At 31.9% G+C, this 23,438-nt stretch overlaps 5 protein-coding genes, 1 long non-coding RNA gene and 1 pseudogene across 11 annotated transcripts in view; 3 read left to right on the plus strand and 4 right to left on the minus strand.

The window, feature by feature from the left end:
- LOC112589749 (putative nuclease HARBI1) overlaps window positions 1–843 on the plus strand; it is a 2,236-nt gene extending 1,393 nt beyond the window's left edge. Inside the window, exons 3-4 of one of the 2 annotated variants that reach the window (XM_025304194.1) lie at window positions 1–101; window positions 195–843. The exon at window positions 1–101 is cut by the window's left edge and continues 167 nt beyond it. In XM_025304194.1, coding sequence (XP_025159979.1) covers window positions 1–101; window positions 195–719 — 626 coding nt within the window. In that variant the 3' untranslated portion in view covers window positions 720–843. The remainder of the gene's footprint in view (window positions 102–194) is intronic. The other variant, XM_025304195.1, reaches the window with a different exon arrangement.
- Window positions 563–3,068, minus strand: LOC112589750 (uncharacterized). The gene is made up of 4 exons (XM_025304196.1): window positions 2,978–3,068; window positions 2,381–2,809; window positions 2,141–2,289; window positions 563–671 (listed from the first exon to the last, which is right to left on the minus strand). Exons 2-3 carry the CDS (start codon window positions 2,733–2,735, stop codon window positions 2,150–2,152), a joined length of 495 nt encoding a protein of 164 aa, XP_025159981.1. The 5' UTR covers window positions 2,736–2,809; window positions 2,978–3,068; the 3' UTR covers window positions 563–671; window positions 2,141–2,149.
- LOC112589748 (uncharacterized) lies at window positions 1,767–8,436 on the plus strand (annotated as a pseudogene).
- Window positions 8,437–9,455: 1,019 nt separating this feature from the next.
- LOC112589746 (protein ALP1-like) lies at window positions 9,456–10,635 on the minus strand. The gene is made up of 3 exons (XM_025304193.1): window positions 10,416–10,635; window positions 10,097–10,312; window positions 9,456–9,945 (listed from the first exon to the last, which is right to left on the minus strand). Exons 2-3 carry the CDS (start codon window positions 10,221–10,223, stop codon window positions 9,494–9,496), a joined length of 579 nt encoding a protein of 192 aa, XP_025159978.1. The 5' UTR covers window positions 10,224–10,312; window positions 10,416–10,635; the 3' UTR covers window positions 9,456–9,493.
- Window positions 10,450–11,689, minus strand: LOC112589745 (uncharacterized). 2 transcript variants are annotated; one of them, XM_025304192.1, is made up of 3 exons: window positions 11,381–11,689; window positions 10,755–10,919; window positions 10,450–10,669 (listed from the first exon to the last, which is right to left on the minus strand). In XM_025304192.1, exons 1-3 carry the CDS (start codon window positions 11,511–11,513, stop codon window positions 10,506–10,508), a joined length of 462 nt encoding a protein of 153 aa, XP_025159977.1. In that variant the 5' UTR covers window positions 11,514–11,689; the 3' UTR covers window positions 10,450–10,505. The 2 variants fall into 2 exon arrangements, with proteins under 2 accessions (XP_025159977.1, XP_025159975.1); XM_025304190.1 differs by having other exon boundaries at window positions 10,755–10,955.
- A 198-nt stretch (window positions 11,690–11,887) lies between these two features.
- On the plus strand, window positions 11,888–19,467 carry Gale (UDP-galactose 4'-epimerase). Of its 4 annotated transcripts, none has more exons than XM_011139304.3 (7): window positions 11,888–12,057; window positions 12,818–12,973; window positions 13,368–13,486; window positions 13,561–13,863; window positions 13,921–14,101; window positions 17,154–17,438; window positions 17,540–19,467. In XM_011139304.3, the coding sequence occupies exons 2-7, from the start codon at window positions 12,844–12,846 to the stop codon at window positions 17,590–17,592; spliced, it is 1,071 nt and encodes a 356-aa protein (XP_011137606.1). In that variant the 5' UTR covers window positions 11,888–12,057; window positions 12,818–12,843; the 3' UTR covers window positions 17,593–19,467. The 4 variants fall into 4 exon arrangements, with proteins under 4 accessions (XP_011137606.1, XP_011137605.1, XP_011137607.1 ...); XM_011139303.3 differs by having other exon boundaries at window positions 11,906–12,057; window positions 12,783–12,973; XM_011139305.3 differs by having other exon boundaries at window positions 11,906–12,057; window positions 12,783–12,973; window positions 13,573–13,863; window positions 17,540–19,466.
- On the minus strand, window positions 13,663–16,841 carry LOC112589747 (uncharacterized). Its single transcript, XR_003113757.1, has 3 exons — window positions 16,775–16,841; window positions 13,915–14,038; window positions 13,663–13,750 (listed from the first exon to the last, which is right to left on the minus strand). It is a non-coding gene; the product is annotated as an uncharacterized LOC112589747 (long non-coding RNA).
- Window positions 19,468–23,438: the final 3,971 nt, after the last annotated feature.

Raw genomic sequence — 23,438 nt, forward strand, 5'->3', positions numbered from 1 at the left:
TCATAGGAGCTATCGATGGTACTCACATCAATATCCCATCTCCACATATACATCCAGAAGCCTATGTTAATCGGAAAGGTCACCATTCCATTCAGCTACAAGTTTGTAATATGTACTTAGTATATTAGATGGAAGAATTTATCCTCCTCACTATATTGTATATATTGAATATATCGTACTTAATATTCTTCCAGGGGATCTGTGATCACAAAGCTCGTTTCACGCACTGCTATATTGGACATGCAGGTTCTATGCATGATCAACACGTTTTTCGTCAGTCAGAAATTCAAGATGCATTGGATAACCCAGAAAAATTTCCTGATGATTCCCATTTACTTGATGATGCTGCATATAAAATTCATGATAATTTAATGGTTCCATATCGTGATAATGGTCATTTGACTGAACGACAAAAAAATTATAATTTCTGCCATTCTTCAGCACGAATCGCCATTGAAAGAGCATTTGGTACCTTGAAAGGTCGATTTAGAAGTTTATTACACAACCTATCCATGAATCGGACTGACTTAATTGCTCATTATATACTTGCTTGTTGTGTCATGCATAATATTTGTATACTAAGAAATGATGATTTTGACATTGTTTTATTAAATAATGAAGTAGATAATGATATTCCTCGTCAAGTTGCTGCAGATGATACAACAGGTGTTCTGAAAAGAGACTTAATTAGCCAAAGACTTCCAATAAGACTCATATAAATCTTAAAACAGTTCTAATTTTGCTAGGAATGCAATGTATTTTTTATTTTAAAGAAGTTTACAAGTTATTATCTTTTATACTTTTGTAACATAGATATAAACTAATATGTACATGTTTAATAAAATTAAGATAATATAACATATAAAAGAATTCTTTATTTATTTTTATAATAGTATTATATTTAAAAATTGCCATTTCCGTGTTACTTCTAAAATAATAAGTACATCCTCTTCGTTATTAATCCATTTAGGACAAAAAGTAAAAGAATAAAATGAAAGATACATTTTGTTATTGATATTAGTTTTATAATAGTTTATAATTAATTTTTAACACATACAATTACTCCCTCGACAGAATAAACATAAAATACTTTGTATTGTCTTGAGGTACAATAAAAATAAAAGCAAGTTATATATATGTAATATTGTTGGTTACACATAAAGAACTAATATCACCAACCCTGCTTAACTTAATCGGTCGACCAAGCATTAATATTAATTAATCATTCCCTTCGACAAAATAAAAATGAAATACTTTATATTGTCTTGAGGTACAATAAAAATAAAAACAAGTTACATATATGTAACACTGTATAAGTAACACTAAGTATAATGTAATACTTAGTTATACATAAAGAACTAATATCACTAACTCTGGTTAACTTTTTCGATCGACCAAGCAGCAAAATTAATGAACCAATTTATTTTTCTGATCAATATGATTGATTAATTTTGTTATAATAGACTAATTAAGTTAACTGAATGTAGTAATTCTGTTCCACATAACTTTTATCAGAAATATTTACCAAACATTTTAATTGTTCCAACATAGAAAGAAAAATCTTATTTTATATATGAGTGTTCTTAACATTAAGTATCACTTATGTATTTAACCATTATTCAATTTATCACAGATGTACACAGGAAGTTATTAATCTCTTGCTATTATAACTGTTATTTGTACGATTTTCACAACTTTATGCGTTGCGTCTATGACCATGTTTACGTAACAACTTTATCTAACTAATTAACTATATTATAAAAATATTTATGTATAGGCATAAAGTTGAAAATCGTCAAAATAATTCAAATTACAATGGGAAGATATTAGTGAATACTTATGTGTATAAACTTAATATTAATTATTAATATTAAAAAGTAAAGCAAATTTTAAGAATATGTTTAAAATATTAAGGAAAACAGAACGCAGTATAATAGATGTACCAGCTACTATACTATATTTTACAAAACTAAATAAAATATTAATTAATAAAAGTACTAAAAGAAGTAAACAAGAAAATAAATGGTACATGTTTTATCAAAAACAAAGGAAACAATCTTATAATTTGTACTACAACTTCGTTTTATCTTTGTTGCATGTAAATTAAAAAAAAACATTTATAATTTGTCTCAAATTTTACCCATGAATTCTAGCATTTGCTTTTCAAAGTCCATGTTTTCTTTGTGCCTCTGATCACTGTTGTTCTCAGCCAATTTCCGACTTTGTAAAATTGATTCAGCAATGTTTGATGTACTTTCTTGTGCCTTGCGCTTCCGACAATTTGAATAGCTTAAATTTTTATTACTTGAGTTTGCATTGTTACATATATTTGCATTTGATAAGTTAGATTCTCTATTAAATCTAGAATTAGAACACATACTGCTTGAAGAGGCTATTGCTGGAGGCGACATAATAGGTCGTTCACCAAGTAAAGATTCCATGACTTCCATATAAGGCCATGTTCTAAGATTATTCCCTGATTTGCTATTGTGATCTTTTATAGATTTATAAGTTCGTTTCATTCCGTGAAATTTTGAAAGACATTGAGGTCCAGTGACATTATAGCCTTTAACAGATAATGCTGATGCAATATTATTCCATACTTTTTTCTGGGACATTTTACCCGATACAATGTTATTTTTTTGCAGCCGATACTTTTCTACCAGCAATAGAATTGCCGCATGAGACCATTTAAACATTGATTCATTATTATCCTCAGAATTGGAAAACTCCATTGACAGACTTGCTGCATCAAAATCTGAATCTTGTGATTTTGCTCTTTCTAGAAGATAAGTAGCAAATATCGTATCTAAAAGAATAATGAATAATATCTATATATTAAAAGAGACATAAATCAATCACTCTCTTTTATTATAATCTAATTTATTAATTTCCATTATATCAACTGATCTATCTTCTATACTTGGATAATTATTAGCATATAAAATACTTATATAACCTCTGTCATCATAATTACCATTTTCTGCACGCGCTGCATCATTTGGCGATACTTTTATTGTGTATGTCACATCGTTTTCATCTAAAAGATGAATTTCGACATTTTCAGATATTTAACTAAGTGGTTGAGCCATTGTGAATACAGTTTCTCACAGTTTAATAAATTGTCTTTATTTGACTTTTGACGCAATTGGTTTGTTCTTTCTGGTTGCACTGTTGTAATTGGTTGAAAGAACAGCAGTTAAAAAGAACAGATCATAGACTAACACTTTAAAGCACAATCGAACGTTCGAGGAAAGAATAAGCGCCAATTAGCGCTAATAGCATTTGCTGCCTTACCTCGAAAATGATAGCGAAAAATTGCGCGAATAATGACGTCACGTTGCTTTAAGAGTGATGTCATTATCGATTTTATAGCGCCACAAAGCGTCTCCTCGAACGGTCTTAGATACTTATTGTGCGAATAGCATGCTCCCCGAACGCACCCGATGTAGAAACTCTAAAGGCTCGTCTACATTAGCTGTAAGAGTAAAGCTGTAAGGTTGCAAGACACGAAATGAAATATTTTCATTCGCTGACAGCTTACGTTACAGCCTTACAGCCTTACTCTTACAGCTATTGTAGACGAGCCTTAAAGCTAGCGGCACACGGTGCTTGTTTTCGTGCTGGATTGCTCACTGGATAAAAATGCTGCGTTTTGATTAGTACATTTCCGAAGGTGGATGGAAATACACTAATCAGAACGCAGTATTTTCATCCAGCAAGCAATCCAGCACGAAAACAAGCACCGTGTGCCGCTGGCTTAAGCCTCTTCACCAAATGACTTTGAGTTACTACATCAATGTAATAACTTCGTCGTAAAGGAGTGTTTACACGGCATCTAACGTCAGTAGTTATAACATCGATGTTATAACTTTGGCGTAAATTGGGCTGTGTAAACGTAGTCTATAATAAGAGATTCGTCAAAGCCGTACATGTCCGTGATTGGTCAGTAGATTTGTCCGCTCTAAAATGCGTTGGACCAAACAGGAGATATATTAATTATTGGCCAATAGGATTAAAGACCGCAATCTAAATCCAATATGGCCGCTAATTTGGCCCAATCTGCGTAGAACATGCTGAATTTCAACTTCTCTGAACACACTTTGTTTTCCTTCTACCATGGTCTCTACATACATGCGGTAAGATCTGCGGCAACCAATCAGGAGCCAGGCGCAAGTAGAACTCGATGCGTTATGCGTTATGCAAAAATTTGTGTTCTGGCCTTTAAGATAGAATGGTATTTCGAAGCATGCACAGTTTTAACATCAGCTTTAATCACGTATTTTTTTATCCGACTAACAATCGTTAGTATTATTTTAGAGGCCTAAATTTAGGACTTTAATATATGATTTGGCCTTTAGACGTAACGATTGGTTTTCGAATGGAGAATTTCTGGAGTCCCTATCGAGATTCTTAGGCCGAGTTTACAATACGTATAAAATCAGCCGTCAGCCATAAGGAATTATCACAGTTGAATGTAAGAAGAATTTGTGACCACATAACCTAATAATTAACCACCAAATGTTTAAATTGGACTACCAATCACCACCGAACGATTTTCTTTCGATTAAGACTAATTTGAACAAAATTGCTTGATAAATAATGTATTTGCATGGCTAATTTTACAGTCACTTCCACCATTTTACCGCTCATAATTTTTTTTATTTATTGGATAAACTATGGACCACCAAACGTTTTAAAGAATATATGCGTGACCACCAAACGATTCTGCATCGAATAAGCCCTTATTGAACTCGATTAGACTGAAAATACAAATGTTCGGCTAACTTTACATCAAAATTTTAATTATTTAATTAAAAAAGAACGATTAACCACCAAATGTTTTAATTAGACTATCAATTACCACCAAACGACCACCAAACGATTAGTTAATTTTAATTTTAAAAAAATCAAAGTGGTTCGGCCAACTTTACGGAGCTGTATTCTAAGATCTCTAGTAAAAACAGAGTGCTTCCTTTTCCACTTTTGAAATTTGGTAGAACGCGCAGTCTAGATATACTACGGGCCAGCGCACAGACTTCTGCATAACGCATAATACACAACGCATAAGAGAATCAACCAATCAGAGTTCTTCATTTCTATCCTGAGGAGGGAAATGAAGAAAACTAATTGGTTTATTCTCTTATACCTCGTCTACAATAGAAGTCATAGAGTCGTAAGTCATACAAATTGACCAATCGCGGTCGACTATTTTTCTCTTACCGGACTATGATTGGTCAATTTCTACTTACGATTACGACTTACGACTCTACGACTTCTATTGTAGACGAGGTATTATGCGTTATGCAAAAGCCTGTGCTCTTGCCCTATGGCAAATATATAAACCAATTAGTTTTCTTCATTTCCCTCCTCAGGATAGAAATGAAGAACTCTGATTGGTGATTGGTTGATTCTCTTATGCCGGTGTTTTGTATTATGCGTTATGCAGAAGTCTGTGCTCTGGCCCTATGTCTACGAATACCCCCAACGGCCAAGGCAATCAGGGAGCGTTTTCAATGCATCATTTTCATTACTTAAAAGGGACCTAAAGAGGTTAAATTTAAGCGATGATTATTATGATTATCACTTACAAATGACAAATATTGTTATAAATTTATTATTAACAAAATAACTTTTCTCATTAGTCAATTGATATCGTTAATGACACCGACAACTTTCAGTACGTGTGAATAGAATAGCGAGTCTGTTCTTTTTTAAAGAACTGAACTAATATAATAAGTTGGAATGAAATAGACATATCTTCTCTCGCTCCCGTTGCAATTATTTCAGAAGATTAAAAAAGAACAGATCCAAGGTATACTTGTTTCACTTTAATTTTTTACATTAGTTAAGTTCTTTGAAAACAAAAGGTTTGTTCGCGTCGCACACTCCAACATGCTCCTATTTGCCCCAATGTGATCCAATCCGTTTGCGTCACCGGAAACTATATGGCGACCAAGCGTTCGCGTCGCATTGGAGCATTCCTCAAGGAGCAAGTAGGAGTATGATCCATTTGCCCCAGCTTCGGAGGTGGTGCAGTTTGGGCAAAAACAGTTTTGTCATGAGCGCATGCGCAATCATTAGTTTACTTTTGCGAAGAAGAATGCAAAAAAGTACGACTAAATTAAGAAAACGTGTATTAAATATTTAGGTATTTAAAATGTCTTGCATAAGATTTTAGTTGACTGCTGAAATATGCATTTTTATAATTAATTAACTAACAGTAAATTCAAAATAGGTTAAGTGATTTTATTTTAGGACAATTTGTGTGACTTATGTTTATATTTTATTTGAATTAATACGTGAGCAAAAATGTAATATTTTACATACGACATATTATTCAGTAATTTGTGATTAATATATTCCAACATTATTTGTTTTAAAGTTATTTTAACCAGTTAAGAAGTGTTCACTTACACAACTATTGTATTTAATATTAATGATTTTTTTGTTATAGTCTTCAGCAAGACAAACAATCCATAATGGCTGAATCTAATCAGAAAATTATGATAGCACACCCGAATGCTAATTCTTTAATAACAGGATCTATGATTCCAAAGAACTCAGCTATAAAAGTCATGCCAAAAATATTGTCATTTAAATTAGTTAAGCCTCAAACACCAAATACTTCTGCCGTAACTCACACAACGAACTTAACACAATACTTAACCTTAACACAGTGCCTTTGATGAATAAGATGAGTCCTTCCAGTATTCAGTTGCATGAAAGTCCTTCCATTACAGCAACAAGCTCTACGCAGCATACAGATACAATTATGAGTTCATTGGATTTTTCGATTGTAAACTCAGATTCTTCCACAGTTATGGAAAAGGAACTTATGACAGATAATGAAAAAGAGAATGATTCTGTTTTCAACAGTGTTTTCAACAGTGATAGCCATTTTATTTGGAGTCATAAAAGTATAATGTTATTTTTCTCAGAATATGAAGAACATGAGAAAAAGTTTCAAAAACAGAAATATCAAAGTAAGGAGGCTATGTTTCAAGCGTTAGCAGAGTCGTTCCAAAAGAAAGGTTATATAAATGCTACCAAAAATCATATGAAAAATAAATTTAAATTATTAAAGAAGAAATGGAATATACATATTAAACGGACCACTGGAAAAAACAGCTCTGGAAAAGGCACAAAACCTCTTCCATATGAAAAGTAAGTTTTATGTTCATTCTGTTTCTTGTATGTGTCATAATTTTAAATGTAATACTTTCAATTGATACTCAGAAAACATGAAAGTTTTGAAGATATATAAAAGATATGTTTTAAATATTTTCTAAGAAAAGATATTTTTAAAAGTATCTAAAAGATATCTTTTAGAAATATCTTGAAGATATCTATAATGAGATATCTTTTACATATCTTTAAGATCTCGATGTTTTCTAGATCTTAATATGTCCTTAAATATCTTTCAAATAACTTAAGTATATTTTTTGATATCTAAAATAAAATTTGTAAACGTTTTAAAATATCACGTCTTAAAGTGTAAGATGTTTTTTTACATTTCATCGAAATATGTAAAAGATATCTTAACTTGTTGCATAAGGTATCTTTTAAATCTCTAAAAAATCTTTCAGAAATACAAGACGTCTGGAGACATAGCAAAATATATTTTAGAAGTCTAAAAGATATCTTTATGTCTATTTGGGCAGTTTAATCATCTTTCTTTTTTGATATTTTTGCTTTCTTTTTGTTATTTTCGAAATATTTAAAGTATATATATTTAATCACTAATGGATTGTATACTTTTCCTTATAGAGAAATGATAAAAATATTTGGAAAAAGTCATAGTGGAGTGCCACTTATTGTAGCTAGCCGTAATGGAATTATTTCTCAAAAAGAAATTTTGCAAAACGTCTGTCAAAATTTGTCTGAGTGAGTAATGATCTCTCTAAAATACATTTTTAAATTCTTGTCTTCATTTAGATAAGTAATTAAAAGTGTTTTCTATTATAGAAATGAGAATGAAGAGCAACAAGAGCAGATTTCTTCTGTACTACATTCACCGAATGCCGTAACTGTAGGTACCAATTTAAATCTCTTGTCATCGAGAAACAATTCGTCACCAACAAGGAGCAATGTTTCAGTTCCGACATTATCGACTAATAGCAGCAGATCATCAATGACGGGTAGCAGCTGCTCCTCTTTAACAAATACAAGAGTAAAAGTACGAGATGGCAAATTGGCGCTTACTTTGCAATCAGTCAAAGAATCCATTTGTGCCGTGTTACAAAAAGAAAGTAATGATAAACAAGAAATACGCACAAAATTTCTGACAGAGCTTCAAAAATTTAACGAATTGCAAAAAGAACGAAATATCATTCTGCAAAAACAACTTATGGTACTTGAAAATTTGGCCAAAAAGATAAATCCAACAGAGAAATTATTATTACATGACTGAAAACATTGAAATAATTGTTAGATATAAACATATATTTTATTTGACCATATTTAAAACAATGTTGGTTATGTTTTTAGTTTTTGATTAAATATAAATATTTAATTTCTCAAATTTTTATTTATTCGTTTTCTGTTAATTTTAATGGATAGCACGATAAGACTTCGTATTAAACTTCTCGAGAAGTCAAAGTTAAGTTTACTCGATTGAGTTTTTTTGCATAATAAAGCAGTATTATTTAAAATCAGTTGCTGATAAAGGATAGAAACTATTACAATTTCTTTTAATCATCAGTCATTTTTAGTTAGTTTAGTCAGTTTATTGAAATATTACACACGTGCATTATACATTAATTGTATTTATTTTTTGTGAAAAAATTATTAGAGATATAAAATATATGATAATTAAAACAAACTGATGTGTGGATAACTGATATGTATTGTTGAAAAGAATTTTTTTGTTCAGAGACATTCTATAATCACAAATAAAACTTTAATATAATATTTAAGAGATTTTATTATCTTTCTTAACTTCTCCTAATATGAATAATTTAATATAACGATTGTTAAGATAACGATCATTATGTTAAATTGTTTTTGTGTAAAAAAATTCAATTAAAATACATATACAAACATATAAAATAAATATAAAATATAGATATGTATTTTAACTTTGCTATATATACATATAGAATACTTAAAAAAAGTAGAACTTATTACAAGAAGTAATCATCTTCTCATGGCCACTTTTTAAGGTATATCCAGACAAATATGTATGAGCACATGATATATATAAACATAAAAATAAAATAATCAATTGCTTTTTTTTTACAATAAGCGCACACAAAATTCCAGAACGTTAAAAGTGTAGTAAAACGCAAAAAAGGCAAAATAATATCTTGCAAAAACAATATAGCGATATTAGAGAAAATGGTAAAAAGAATATACCTAAGAAAAAGAATTATCATATGAAGACTGAAAACATAGATATTGATGTAAGATGTAAACATATTATTTATTTAACGCTGAACTTTTATATATATATATATATCATATAGTCATTAAAATTTATCTTAATATATCTCTACTCTACGTTGAATCGTCTTTGGAACAATTGTCGGCATAGTTCAGCTTTGAGATCAGCTCTGAGATCACAACCACGTCGTTCATCAACAGGATTTTCATCTCTATCTTCTGGCAGGACATGGGGTAACAACACCTGTGCATTTACATCAGCATGATTGTCGTCCTCGGGTTCTTCCATGTATTGCATATCATTAAAGTCAGCCATATTATGAAGGACGCAACAAGCGAAAATGAATTTAACGATGAACTGCATGTTCCTCAGCTTAAGGAAATATAATTGCCTGAAACGTTGTTTCAATACTCCAAATGTATGTTCTACAGAGATTCTGCACTGACTATGTATACGATTAAAGTTTCTTTGGGCCTGTGTAAGATGTCCATTATCCCGATATGGAGTAATTAATTGAGGAAGGCATGGATATGCAGCGTCTCCAAGAATTATGTTTCCGTCTAAAAAAATTACATTTGCTTAAGATAAACATCAAAAGTTAAATAAACATTCACGATAAAGTATATGTATATTAACTAAATTAAACAAGAATAGAGATATTCGACTAAAACAATAATACAATAATTGTTTATGATTATTATGTATTCATACTGTGACAGAGTGCTGGTAAGTCTTCAGCCAGACTAGAATTTGCAAATACTCTTGCATCATGCACTGAGCCAGGATATCCAATTAACACATCTAAGAACTTGTTCTGCTCATTAACTGTTCCCTGCATGTGAATGGAAAAATAATGTTTTCTATTGATATAGGCTACTGGGTCTTCAGAAGGTTTGTCTATACGGATGTGTGAACCATCAATAGAACCTGTAACAGGAAAGAAATATTAATTAAGTTATATCATTACACACTAAATTACAAAAATGTAAGTTTAAATTAAGTACATCATCAGAAAAAATTACATTATTACCAATTATTCCTGGAAAATTTTTATTTTCTACATAGTATCTCTGTGTTCTCTGCTTTTCTGCCTCAGTGGGATACCGAATAAATTCATTTCTTAAATCATATAAAAACTGTGTGACTCTTTGTAACACTGATTCAAGGGCACTAAGAGATAAATCAAATCTATCAGCAACATCCCTGAAACTTGCACTTTGATGCCCAGCAAACCATAGAAAAGAATGTGTTTTTCAGCCGAAACTACTTCAAATCCTCCATGTCCTATATAAAATATTAATTATACTTTATTTAAAATAAAATGAAAAACTTGTGATATTAAATCTTTAATTTAAAAAACAGTACTTACCTCCTAGATTTCTAAAATGTGCACAATAACTAAATCTGTCCACCATGCTTCTGAAAAGCATTCTTTTTAAACGATAATGCATAATAAATTCTTCATCAGTATACATTGGCACTATTTGTTCAATATAATTAGTTATGCATGTTCTACGTCTTCTTGGAATGATACCTTCAGCGATTTCAATAACTGCATTAATAGCAATATCTACAAATTACATAAAATCAAATAAAAATGCACTATTTAAGGAAATGACGGTAATTATACAAAATACCCCCCTCACCTCCAATTTTGACGAAAAAATATTTAATCGACGCGTTTTTGCAAGAGAAACAACTTTTCTATTTGAAAAAGTAGTCGCTCTGTCTTGTGGAGCGAGATATAAATTGTTAAAGTTGATGACAATTTAGGTTAGGAAATCTGTCAGGAGGCGACAGATAAGATTCTGACAGAGATTTTTTCAAATAGAAAAGTTGTTTCTCTTGAAAAAATGCGTCGATTAAATATTTTTTCATCAAAATCGGAGGTGAGGGGGATATTCTGTATAATTACCGAAAAGACAAATTAAAACTAATAATGTTCAGAGGTTATAGCAAATAAGGTTAGGATGTCACATCTTCATCAATACTCACTCTCTATTTCATCGTCGTTCCCATTGTCTTCCACAAATAAATCACGAATTACAGCTAAAGGTAAAAGATTTTCATTAATTTCATTCATAATTAATATATTAAAGCCAATGAGAAAATCTTCCAATGGATCCATGCTGCGAGTTTAATTTGCATGTTTGCATGCATCTTAAAAGAGGAGAGACTGCTCCAATCCGTTCGTGTCACTGAGCATTGGTGCACATGAACTCATCTGCTCCAACCACCATCTTATCCGTGATCCAAATGCTCCCTGGTGTACATTGGAGCATGCGACGCGAACAAACCTAAACAGATCTATGGATAGTAGATAAGCGGCTCTAAGCTGTCGCTTAGCTGCTATCTTATAATTGCGATTTGACGTGATGAAACGTGTAAATATATTTATAAATGTATGTAAATACGCTAAGGATATTTTGTTCGTCGTTGATGTGACTTTAATCACGCGGTGTGCTACGCTAAAACGTTTCGAATATCGATGGTGAAGAGAGGTGTTGACGAGGATCAAATATTCATCTTGAATTGACTTTTGATAGAACCAACTGCAGCAGCAATTTGTACGGAATAACATTTCGTCACGGTCGCGTCGATAACGTGCCACTGTTATGTAATTTTATCATGATATATTCTTGTTCAATGTTCTTGCAACACGACACAACCAGGTCAGTACATCCTTGACTGTTATAAAGTAAGGTTAAACACAAATTTTAATTGAAGCTTCTCCCGTTGGTATTTTATTTAACTTCTGGCCGGAACTATCAATAAATCTGAAAGCTCTCCTAGCAAACTGCATGATTTTATTTTGTAACTATGTTGTACATATGTTTTCTTTCACTCTTTTTTTACAAATGCAATTTTTTATTAAAAAAATTTATGAAGTTATGCACATATCTAAATTTATTTCTTTTTCTTATTGGTATATAATTAATACATAGCTTATTATTAATATTGCACAAGACAGATGTTAATCACAAAGCTTTTTCTGAATATTGTGTGTATGTGTATGTACATATTATTATATTCCAAAGTTTCAAAATTTATTTCAAACTATTAAAAAAGAATAAACAAATATTAACATACAATACCAACAGATAGATCTGAATTAAGTTGTAATATATAACATATTCAAGTTTAATAAGTAACATAACATATAATAATTATGATATATGTTATTTACTAATTAAACTTGTTATATATTACAAATATGTATAATATGTTATATATTACAACTTAATTTAGATCTATCATTAATATTATATATCAATATTTGTTTCTTTTATTTTTGTTTTAGTAGTTTGAAATAAATTTTGAAATTTTGGAGTTATATAAATATATACTTTAGATTGCATGTGAAAATACAATGATGTATTATTTTTAAATGAAAAAGAATTATAGATTCATGAAATATATAATATTAACAAGTAACAAACAGCACGATACAATAAGCAATGGCAAGTGAATTTTGGAATGTTCTGGTGACGGGAGGTGCTGGTTATATTGGTTCTCATACAGTCTTGGAATTACTGCAAGCAGACATTCAGGTGGTGGTAATAGACAACCTAAGCAATGCACATAAAGGTGAGGCTGAATAAACTATTCTGTGCAGCTGATATAAATTGCACATTGCATTCTACAAAACTAAGTCATATAAATAATATCGTATTATATTATTATTGTATATTTTCTATTAAAAAAAATGATCAATTTTTCTAATATATTTCGTTTATACCACAGATATAATAATAAAATATATATAAATTAGGAATTTGATGTTTGTAATAAATGTATCCTTTTTTATTTATATATTACATATAGTATATTTTATCACATGTGTGTATGTATGTGTGTGTGTGTGTGTATGCGCACATGTGTGTGCATCCTCATATGTGTATATACATACACAAAAAACTAATTTTTTCTTCAAATTTATTATATATTACTTTTATATTTATAGATATATTTATATTTATAGATTCAAATTCTGAGAAACCAGAATGCCTTCTTAGGATAGAAAAATTAACAAACAAAAATATCACATTTATTAATTGCGATATTACAAATATTAATGACTTGAGAAGTGTATTTCAGAAGGTAATAAATATATTTTATACAAATTGACTTATAAATTTATTCATAGTATATGAAGGAGATCCAAATTTTAAAAGATTACATTACAGTATACATTCCATTGTGTTATACATCTTGCTGCATTGAAGGCAGTTGGAGAATCATGCCAGAAACCACTCGAATATTACAAAGTCAATGTCGCTGGAACTGTAAATTTACTGGAAATTATGTTGGAAAACAATGTGAAACGTTTCATTTATTCTAGCAGTGCCACAGTTTATGGTGTACCTGAAAAACTTCCTCTAATAGAAAATATGAAGACTGGCAATTGCACAAATCCTTATGGAAAAACAAAATTTATGGTTGAAGAAATATTAAAGGATTTGTGCATATCAGATAAGGTGTGCATTATAATTAATTGCTTAAATTTCAAAAATAATAAAAAACATTACTTTCAGGAATTTTCGGTTATATCGTTGAGATATTTTAATCCTGTTGGTGCTCATCCTTCAGGTCAGATTGGTGAAAATCCTAATGGTGTTCCAAATAATTTAATGCCTTACATTGCGCAGGTTTCTGTTGGAAAGAGAGATGTGTTATATGTTTATGGTGATGACTATGACACACCTGATGGCACAGGTATGTAGAAAAATTTACACACTTTTAACTGCGGGAAATATGAGATAAAAGTTCTTGAAGAAAATGGTTGTTATTGAAAAAAAATATATAGAGAGAGAGAGAAAGATTAAGGATAAAGATTTATGTAAATTATAATCGAAATAAGTAAACCTGTAAAAGAGGATGCACTTTCAGCGACTTTGACCTTGACTTGTATTATAAACTTATTAAGGTCACTCCTGAGGTAACATTCAAAAAGTTTTAGCCCCGTGAGTCATTGTTTATTAAAAAATTATTAACAAAGGACATTTCATAAATAGGACATTTATATTCAATACCATTTCTTGAACGATTTATTGAATAAGTGCAAAAGTTCGTACGATTCCAATAGATGTTATAAGGAGAGTTGTATGATATTGGCGCCATTATGTTAATATTATGTGTACAAATTGTACATCATTGGAAAAGTGACATATTCAATTGGCATTTAAGTGAAGGATTTATATATTTTTATTAAATTTACGTTGTGAAAAAAATATTTTGAAAATGATCGAAAAAAAGGTGCATTTACAGCTTGTTATTTTTTATAAACTTCGGAAGGATATAACAGTTGGAGTGGTAAAAAACATTCAAGATGCTTATCAGGACAGGTGCTAGCAATTCGAACTATTAAGAAATGTCTTGTGGAATTTAGATGTAATTTCCACTTTGATGACTAGCCATGCTTTAGCCGATCTTTCAGCTTAGATCATGTTATACATTATACATAATTTAGTACAAAATAATTTACGAATTTCAATAGGAGAGATTGCTAAGAGATTCAACATTGACAGATCGACTGTATTTTGACCTTTAAAAAAGATGGGATACTTTGAAACTCGATATATTCGTATTTTTATTTGGGATTGCAAACAAATAATTTATTTTGAGCTGTTCATTGGTCAAACGTTGATACTTTTAACAAGTACTGTCAACAATTAGACGATTCCAAGACCAGTCCAGGAGAAGCATCAAATTCTGACCAAGGGAGTCATTTTTCATTACAATATCGCAAAACCGCACACTGCAAAACAGACCTTACGCAAATTAAAAGAACAAAACGGGATGTCATATCACGCCTATCGTATTCTCTTGATATCGTATTATTAGACTGTTCATGAGGTTTGTTTCGATCATTATAAAATGATTTGAACGGGAAAAATTTGTATTTTTGGAATTTGTATATTTGTATTTTGGAAAAAGCATCTTTTTTCTTTTTTCAATGCAAAATCGAAGTTATTTTATGGTCGAATCACCTATATGCTATCAAAAATTGGGAATAGATTGTAAAAAACAATGGCGGTTATATCATTGATTAATAAAAATAATTACGTGCTAAATTACCGCTTCAGTTTTAACGAAAAATCTGGCACAAACTTTTGCACTCATCCAATACAAATAATATGTATATAGGATGTCCAATTTTAATCTATCACTCCTCTTTGCAGGGAGCGGTTGCAGAGAAAAATATTTCAGACAAAAGTTGTATGGTTTCAAGGGGGATATAAAACTTGTAAACAAACTGATATAGCTGTTTTATGTCTAAATATTTTCTCTACGACCGCTCCTTGCAACGAAGTTACGAAGGGTGATGGATTAAAATTAGATACTCTATATATATATATATACACAAAGAGCTCCAGAACAATTTTTACAAAGCTCGTAGAGACATAGACTATATTAAAACAAACATAAAAGTCCCATACCGCGTTCCCATTTTACGATATTCGCAATAGTTATCGAGTTATTAATTACAGAAATCTGACAAGTGAGTGTGCACCGAATGAATGATTGAAGAAGCATCACAGCCTCTCGGGTCAGCGCGACCCAGTTGATCCAGCAATTGTTGGTGGCGTACGCCAAGACGTAAAAACGGCCAGATAAAGCACGAATAGCGGCGCATTATCCTTCCATTCGATTAGGCCGCGTTGTGGTTCGAGAGGCTGCAACACTTCTCCCATCATTCATCTCGGCGCGTGCCTACTCAGATTTCTATCATTAATAACTCAACTATTTTGAATATCGCAAAACGGTATGGGACTTTTATGTTTGTCTTAATCCTCTATATCTCTACAAGTTCTGTAAAAATTGTTCTGTACATAGATTTCTCAAGTAAACAACAAACAGTATATGTATGCATGGGAGATGGGTTTTACTCCTCTCTAAAAATCTAATCTAATTTATAACAATTTTTACTAATTTTTCAATATTAAAGGATATAAACTGTTATGTATACAAAAACAATACATACAAAAGAATATATTCTCACGAGAAATGTGAATATAGATTAGATTAGGTTTTCGAGCTTTGTAAAAATAGTGTTGCAAGAAAAGAAGCAAAATCCCTTTGTTGCCGCGTATATGTGTGAAGTAACGCATTTTAATAAATATTTAAACTAAATAAATATTTAAACTATTATTCACATGCGACTACAACTTTATTTTTATAATATAAAAAATATATATCGCATTTATAAAATTTCGTTTATTAATAACTTTTTTAATCGTTTAACTGCTGAGATATTAAATGACCAGTATGACCCTCTTTGCTGAGTTATTTTTACAATTATAAAATATTTTATAATTTGCTGATGATCCAGATTTTCACAAATTCACATTTTTAAATAAAAAAAATACCATACGCAATACCACACACATTGAAAGTCCAAATCGAGTAAACTCGATCGTAGCAAGGCCGCCATTTTTTCCCAGACTCGAGTTATCTCGACCGTAGCAGTTAAAGGGTTAATAAATAGTGGACGACGACTAAAAGTTACTCAAAAGAATATTTGTATTTGTTCTTAAACAGGTGCTTTTCTCTTTGATATATGCGATATTAGAAAAACATATTATTTATGAAACTTTTTAATAAATAACTTTTTAATAAATAATGACCGATGATTATTGATTATTAAGAAAGTAAAACCTGAACATTAATCAGGAGGATGACCTCTATAATATATATCAAGGTTAAGACTGTAGGAGGTGAGTTCTCTTTTGTAAAAGTTTATCTAGAAATATTTTATTTGTTATAGGTGTGCGTGATTACATCCATATTATGGACTTGGCAGTAGGACATGTAAAAGCAATGATTTATCAAAAGACTGATAATCCAACTGGATTTAAGCCAATAAATCTTGGTACCGGTAAAGGTTATTCCGTGCTTGAAGTTATACATGCATTTGAGAAAGCGTCCGGAAAAAATATACCATATAAAATAGTCGAACGTAGACCTGGTGACATATCTGTTAGTTACGCGGATGCTAGTATCGCCAAAAAGGAACTTGGTTGGGTTGCCACAAAAAATATGGATGTTATGTGTAAGTCATAGTAACAATTAGATTTATAAACAATATATATTGTAAAACTTTATCTTCATAAAATGTATCATAATGTTTTAAAAATTAAAATTATTTCGTAGGTGTAGACACTTGGAAATGGCAACAAAATAATCCAAACGGTTATAAACACTGATAAATATCTATCGTATTTAAGTGACTATGAAAAGTTGAGAAATGTTATATTTTATCTTTCATATCATCAGATAGATAATGAAACCATGGTGGTATATAGTTACCAAAGTTTAGACCAAAGCATAAAAAAAGAATAGTTATTTATTTTCTGTTGCATTAAGTGATTCTAATATGAATTTATCGAATATTTTAACATTTATATATGTTGAAGTTAAATTTTATAATCACAATGTGCTGTACTATCTTAAATTTGAATATCGTATAACATATGAAAAATATAATACAGCAAAAACTTTCCATAAAAGTGCAAAAAATAATACTTTTATACAGAATGTCCCATAACTCAGTATGAAAAATTTATGGAAACAGAACGGTTTAAGGCAAACATAAAAGTCTCATACGGTAATATTCGTAAAAGATATCGACAGATTCAGATAGACAGACATTCATTGTATATTGTAAGCAGCATAACATTTGTAATATGCTTGCTGTAAAAAATACGTATTTATTATTCCATATTTTGCAACAAAATAGTTTGTTAGCAACAAAAATCAGTTTGTATTGCTGATTAATTGCGTCTTCTTGCCGATGCAATTGTAGTATGTGCCACAATTTTCATGGCATCAGATTGCTTCTTTTATGCTGCTTTTATATGCTTTTATATGCTGCTACAATGTTTCTTGTATGAAGACGTATCTTTATGTATTTATGCTACTATTTTAATTCTCGAATTCAGACTCTATACAAACAATCTGTCGAAATTTGTCTACCTGGAGAGTTAGTAATGACAGAAATCTGATGAGTGAGCGCGCGTTGAGATGGATAATTGAAGAAGCGTTGCAGCTACTTGAGCCACAGCGCGGCTCAGTCAATCCAGCAACTGTTGGCGGTGTGCCGTGAGACATAGGAGCGATAAGATAAAGCATGAATAGCGGTGCGTTGTCCTTTCCCTCGTCGCACACCGGTAATAGTTGCTAGATCGACTAGGCCGCGCTGTGATTCGAGAGGTTGCAACGCTTTTCTACTCAAATTTCTATCATTAATCACTCAATAATTATTGCGAATATCGCAAAACGGTATTGGACTTTTATGTTTGTCTTAATCTGCTCTATGTCTTCATAAATGTACTAACTCATATACTCATACTAACAAGGAGATGGCAAGACATGTAAAATCGATAATTAAATGAGTCATATTTCATTCGAATAGGGGGATTGAGTACATAAAACTCCTAAAAGGGTTTGCGTACATGGGCCTTCGTTTGTAAGAAATTTGAAATTAAAAAAATAGCTACATGCTAAGTGTAGTAACTGGGAATCAATAAGCGTGAAGCGCGATAGCTGCGGAAGCTAAGGCGCGCGCTAGTATTTTGTCGTCTATGTCCGAGGAGTGTTCGAGTCCTTGCAGTGCCAACTTTTTTTTGTATATTATGTTTACAAAAACCAGGTGACATATTTGGAGTACGCGTTCAAGAAGTTGACAAACTTTTAAAATTATGCAAAAATATGATTGTTGTTTGCTCAAAATTAGGAAAACTGACTTCATATTTATATGAACAATATTTGAAAACAATTATAAAACCTTATGTAAGCAACAACCCATTTTTTATGATCATCGATTCTTGGGGAGGTCTGAAAAACGTACATATGTATAATGAAAATTTTATTGATTAAAACAATAAACCAACAATAAGTGAACGCGATATATTTTCAAATGTTAATCAGTTATGTTTCCCTTCAAATATAATGTAAAATGTTTTTGCAAAACAATTCTTTTATAAAATGTTCGTGGTGTGCTACTTGTTTATGTTTTACATACTTTTATGTGAATTGTCATCCACAATATTGTACGGCAATATCTGAATTTTATAATAAATTAAAACGTTTATTCTTGTTATTTTTTATATAATAAGACAGATATTATTATATATGTGTGCATTATATTTTTGTCCTATAAAAAATAATAAAAATATAGAAATATAAAATATAGTAATACATAATATTATAAAAAAAGTTAGCACTGCCAAGACTCGAACACTCCTCGGACGTAGACGACAAAATACTAGCGTGCGCCTTACCCAATGAGAAATGATTCCTCGATCGATGTCGAAACGATGTCAAATCGATATCGAATCTTCAAATCGACATCGATTCGACGTCGATCGACGAATCATTTCTCACTGGCTAGCTTTCGCAGCTACTGCATTTCACGCTTATTCATTTCAAGTTACTGCACTATAATGTAGCTGTCTTCTTAATTGCAAATTTCTCGCAAACGAAGGTCCATGCACGCAAACTGCCATTTCCTTATAAGTTATGGGACATTGTTTGTGCATATATATATATACTAGAGATGTGCGAACTATTCTAATTCGAATCGAATCGAATCTAATGTAATTCGATTCAATTCGAATCTGAATCCCTATGATTCGAATCCGAATAATTCGAAAATTTCGAATCGAAGATTCAATTACGAATCAAATATATTAGCGTGCATTATATTTGCATGCATCAAATACAAAACGAGACATCTGGACCTGTATGTTTGAACCCTTAACTTGTAATTAACTTAACTTATAATTAATAACTTAATTATAAATTACTTTAAATATTTAAATATATATTTTACTTTAAGATGATATTACAATATCAATATCCCCTTTCATATTAAAACCTTCCATCATTATGTGCATGTTTAATAGTCATGTTAAATTTTTTAATGATTCGATTCGATTCGAATTCGAATGAAATTTCATAGATTCGATTCGATTCGAATTCGAATTAAAAAAATGAGATTCGATTCGATTCGATTCGACATAAAAATTCTTGATTTACACATCTCTAATATAACATACGCGCGCGCGCGCGCACACACACACAACGCGCACGCGCACGCGCGCATATTAATGATGTAAGAAGTGTATACTAGAAATATTAATATATAAATAAAACAAGTATATCATTTATCATTGAAAATATTCAAGGTTAGATCTATATTTGTTATATGTTTTGTTTTTCGCTGATCATAGTTTTTTAACAAAAAGATACATCAGCATTAATTGCATGTTTAACATTGTTACTTTATTTCAATGCATATAAAGCATATATAAAATTTATACGTATATATTCTCGTTGCTTCGCTGAATATTTTCATTGAAATTTCTGTTACAAAATATTAAATTTATATCGATTTACTATACGAAGGGGATACTGTTCCCGTCGGGCTCCGCCGATGGCGATCGCGCGGTATCGCACAACGCTGTACGCGGAGGGTGCAAATACACGATTTTTAATCGCTATAAGTGCAGGAGAACAGAGAAGCCGATCACGCAAGATTACGCTTAAACTGAATTTATTCTTATTTACAACAAACAGCCGTACCCGGCGGCGAACAATTTTCGATCGAGCGGAAGTCTTGCGGCACCTTTTTCAGCTTGTAAGACGCGGACAGAAATCTTGGGTACCGATGGGTACGCGATCGAGCGTCGGAGAGTGGCGTGCGACCCAGGCGCGTAGAACAAGGCGCAGCTTCACGCAATCAACCGAGTGCAACGATGCAGCCACGACGAAATAAAGCACTGATCACGCGAACAGAAAACGAATGAAGCTCTCGCTCGCCTGTTGAGATCGGAAGCAAAGACAAATAAGCAGAGAGCGAAGAGAATCTTCGATCTCACTTATATCTTTTTGCAGCTCTAGCTGGCAGATAATGATTGGCTGTAACTCGTTCACGCCGTGATCGCATGTTTGGGGTCTGCCCGGTATATACGGCTAACGCGGGAATAAACATTGTTTTGAGGAGCATTCCTCGCTGAGGATCTCGTGGTCCAACGTTCGGCGACGAGATCTCCGCTAGCGCTGAGCACGCATCGATCACGCGTGAGCTTATCGAAGCTAGAAGAATCTTTGGATTCTTCCAGAAAACTATCGTGTACGCTATGAATCCCAAACAGATATGTATCGACAAAAAATTTTTATTTATATTATTTTTAATATAAAAAGGACATTCGAAGACCTATATGTAGGACCTATATGTAGGAAGATATAAATGCATTGAATTTTTACATGAGAAGTAAACTGTTATATAATTTTAAGTAATGCTGTCCATTACTTAAATCTACATCTGTATTGTAAAAAATATTTTTATTGAAATTTTTATTGAAATCCTGTCAACAACATTATAATCAAAGTAATTGTAAATTTAATTCAGAATGTTTCAAAGTACTTCCATTATGTAATATGTATAAAATAACTTTATAATTAAAGTTGTCTTATAAAAAATTTATGTTTTAGAAAATATCCTATAATAATGTAGCTACCGTATCTATCACTTTTCGGATTAATAAACAACATCATATTTTGTTCAACAAGAAAAAGTTATACTGTTTCGATTATGTAAAAAAAAATTGTAATGTATTAGAATCAATTAATTACACTTTGTTACTTCTGTGAACATAAATTTCATAATTATTGTGCTACACATATTATACTATATGTTATATTAGGTTGTTCGGAAAGTTCGTTTCAAATTTCGCGCGCTCCACATTTCTATGTAATCAGTAAGAACGAGGGCGATCTAAACGATTTTATGTTGGTCAACAAACATTCCCGGATCTATGAGCCCGCTAAGGAAACTTCGCAGATCTTCCTAAGTGCAACTATTTCGTCAGAAATCAGTTTGAAAAATGGAGAACCAAAAAGTCCATTTTCATCATGTGATGCTATATTGCTTTAAACGTGGCTTCACGGCTTCGCAGACCCTAAATGAGATGTTCTCAGTATATGGAGATGCCTGCGTCACTCACCAGACAGTTCGAAAATGGTATCGAAGATTTGAAGCTGGCGATTTCAACATGGAAGATCAAGCTCGCTCAGGCCGGCCTCAGGAGGTTGATGAAACGCTTCTTATGGATCTCGTGCACGAAAATCCTCGAGTGACAGTTAGAGAACTCGCCGACACTCTGCACAAGTCTGTTTCCACCGTGTATGACCATCTGAAGAAGCTAGGATTCTCAAGTCGACTAGATGTGTGGGTGCCACACGAAATGAATGAACGGCAATTGCTGGAACGTGTGAACGTCTGCGATATGCTGCTTCAACAGCACCAAAAAGAACCGTTCTTGAAGAGGATCATAACAGGCGATGAAAGTTAGATCCTATACAATTATGTTAGCCGCAAGAGGTCGTGGGGAACTAGCGACGCGTCTACGCAAACAGTGGCCAAGCCGGGGCTTCACGCCTCTTCAGCCGGGGCTTCACGCTCCAAAGGCTCTTCTGAGTATCTGGTGGGATTTTAAGGGCGTGGTATATTATGAACTTCTTCAACCAAACGAAACCATCAACGCGGCAAAGTACAGCCTTCAACTGGACGAACTGAAGACTGCCAACGCACGGAAGCACCCTGAATTGGCCACAGGCGTGGAATTGTTTTCCATCATGATAACGTCAGATCTCACGTCGCAATGTCTATCCGTAGGAAGCTGTTAGACTTCGAATGGGACGTTCTTCCTCATTCTTCATATTCTCCCGACCTTGCCCCATCTGACTACTATCTATTTCTTTCTTTAAAAAATTTTCTTCGGGACAAGAAATTCGAGTCTTTGAAAGTCCTGAAAAGTCATCTTGATAAATTCTTCGCCAATAAGAAACCTTTATTTTGGAGCAAAGGCATCATGCAGCTTCCTGAAATATGGGCCAAGGTCGTTGAACAAAACGACTTTGGCCTACATATTTGCTTCAATAAAGTTCCTCTTTGCGTAAAATATTGCGCTCTTAATTTATTTCAAAAATTTGAAACGAACTTTCCGAACAACCTAATAATTTATGATTGCGATGTATACACTACTGG

Source organism: Harpegnathos saltator, unplaced genomic scaffold, assembly GCF_003227715.2.
Source record: "Harpegnathos saltator strain DR-91 unplaced genomic scaffold, Hsal_v8.6 scaffold597, whole genome shotgun sequence".
In the NCBI taxonomy this organism is placed as follows: domain Eukaryota; kingdom Metazoa; phylum Arthropoda; class Insecta; order Hymenoptera; family Formicidae; genus Harpegnathos; species Harpegnathos saltator.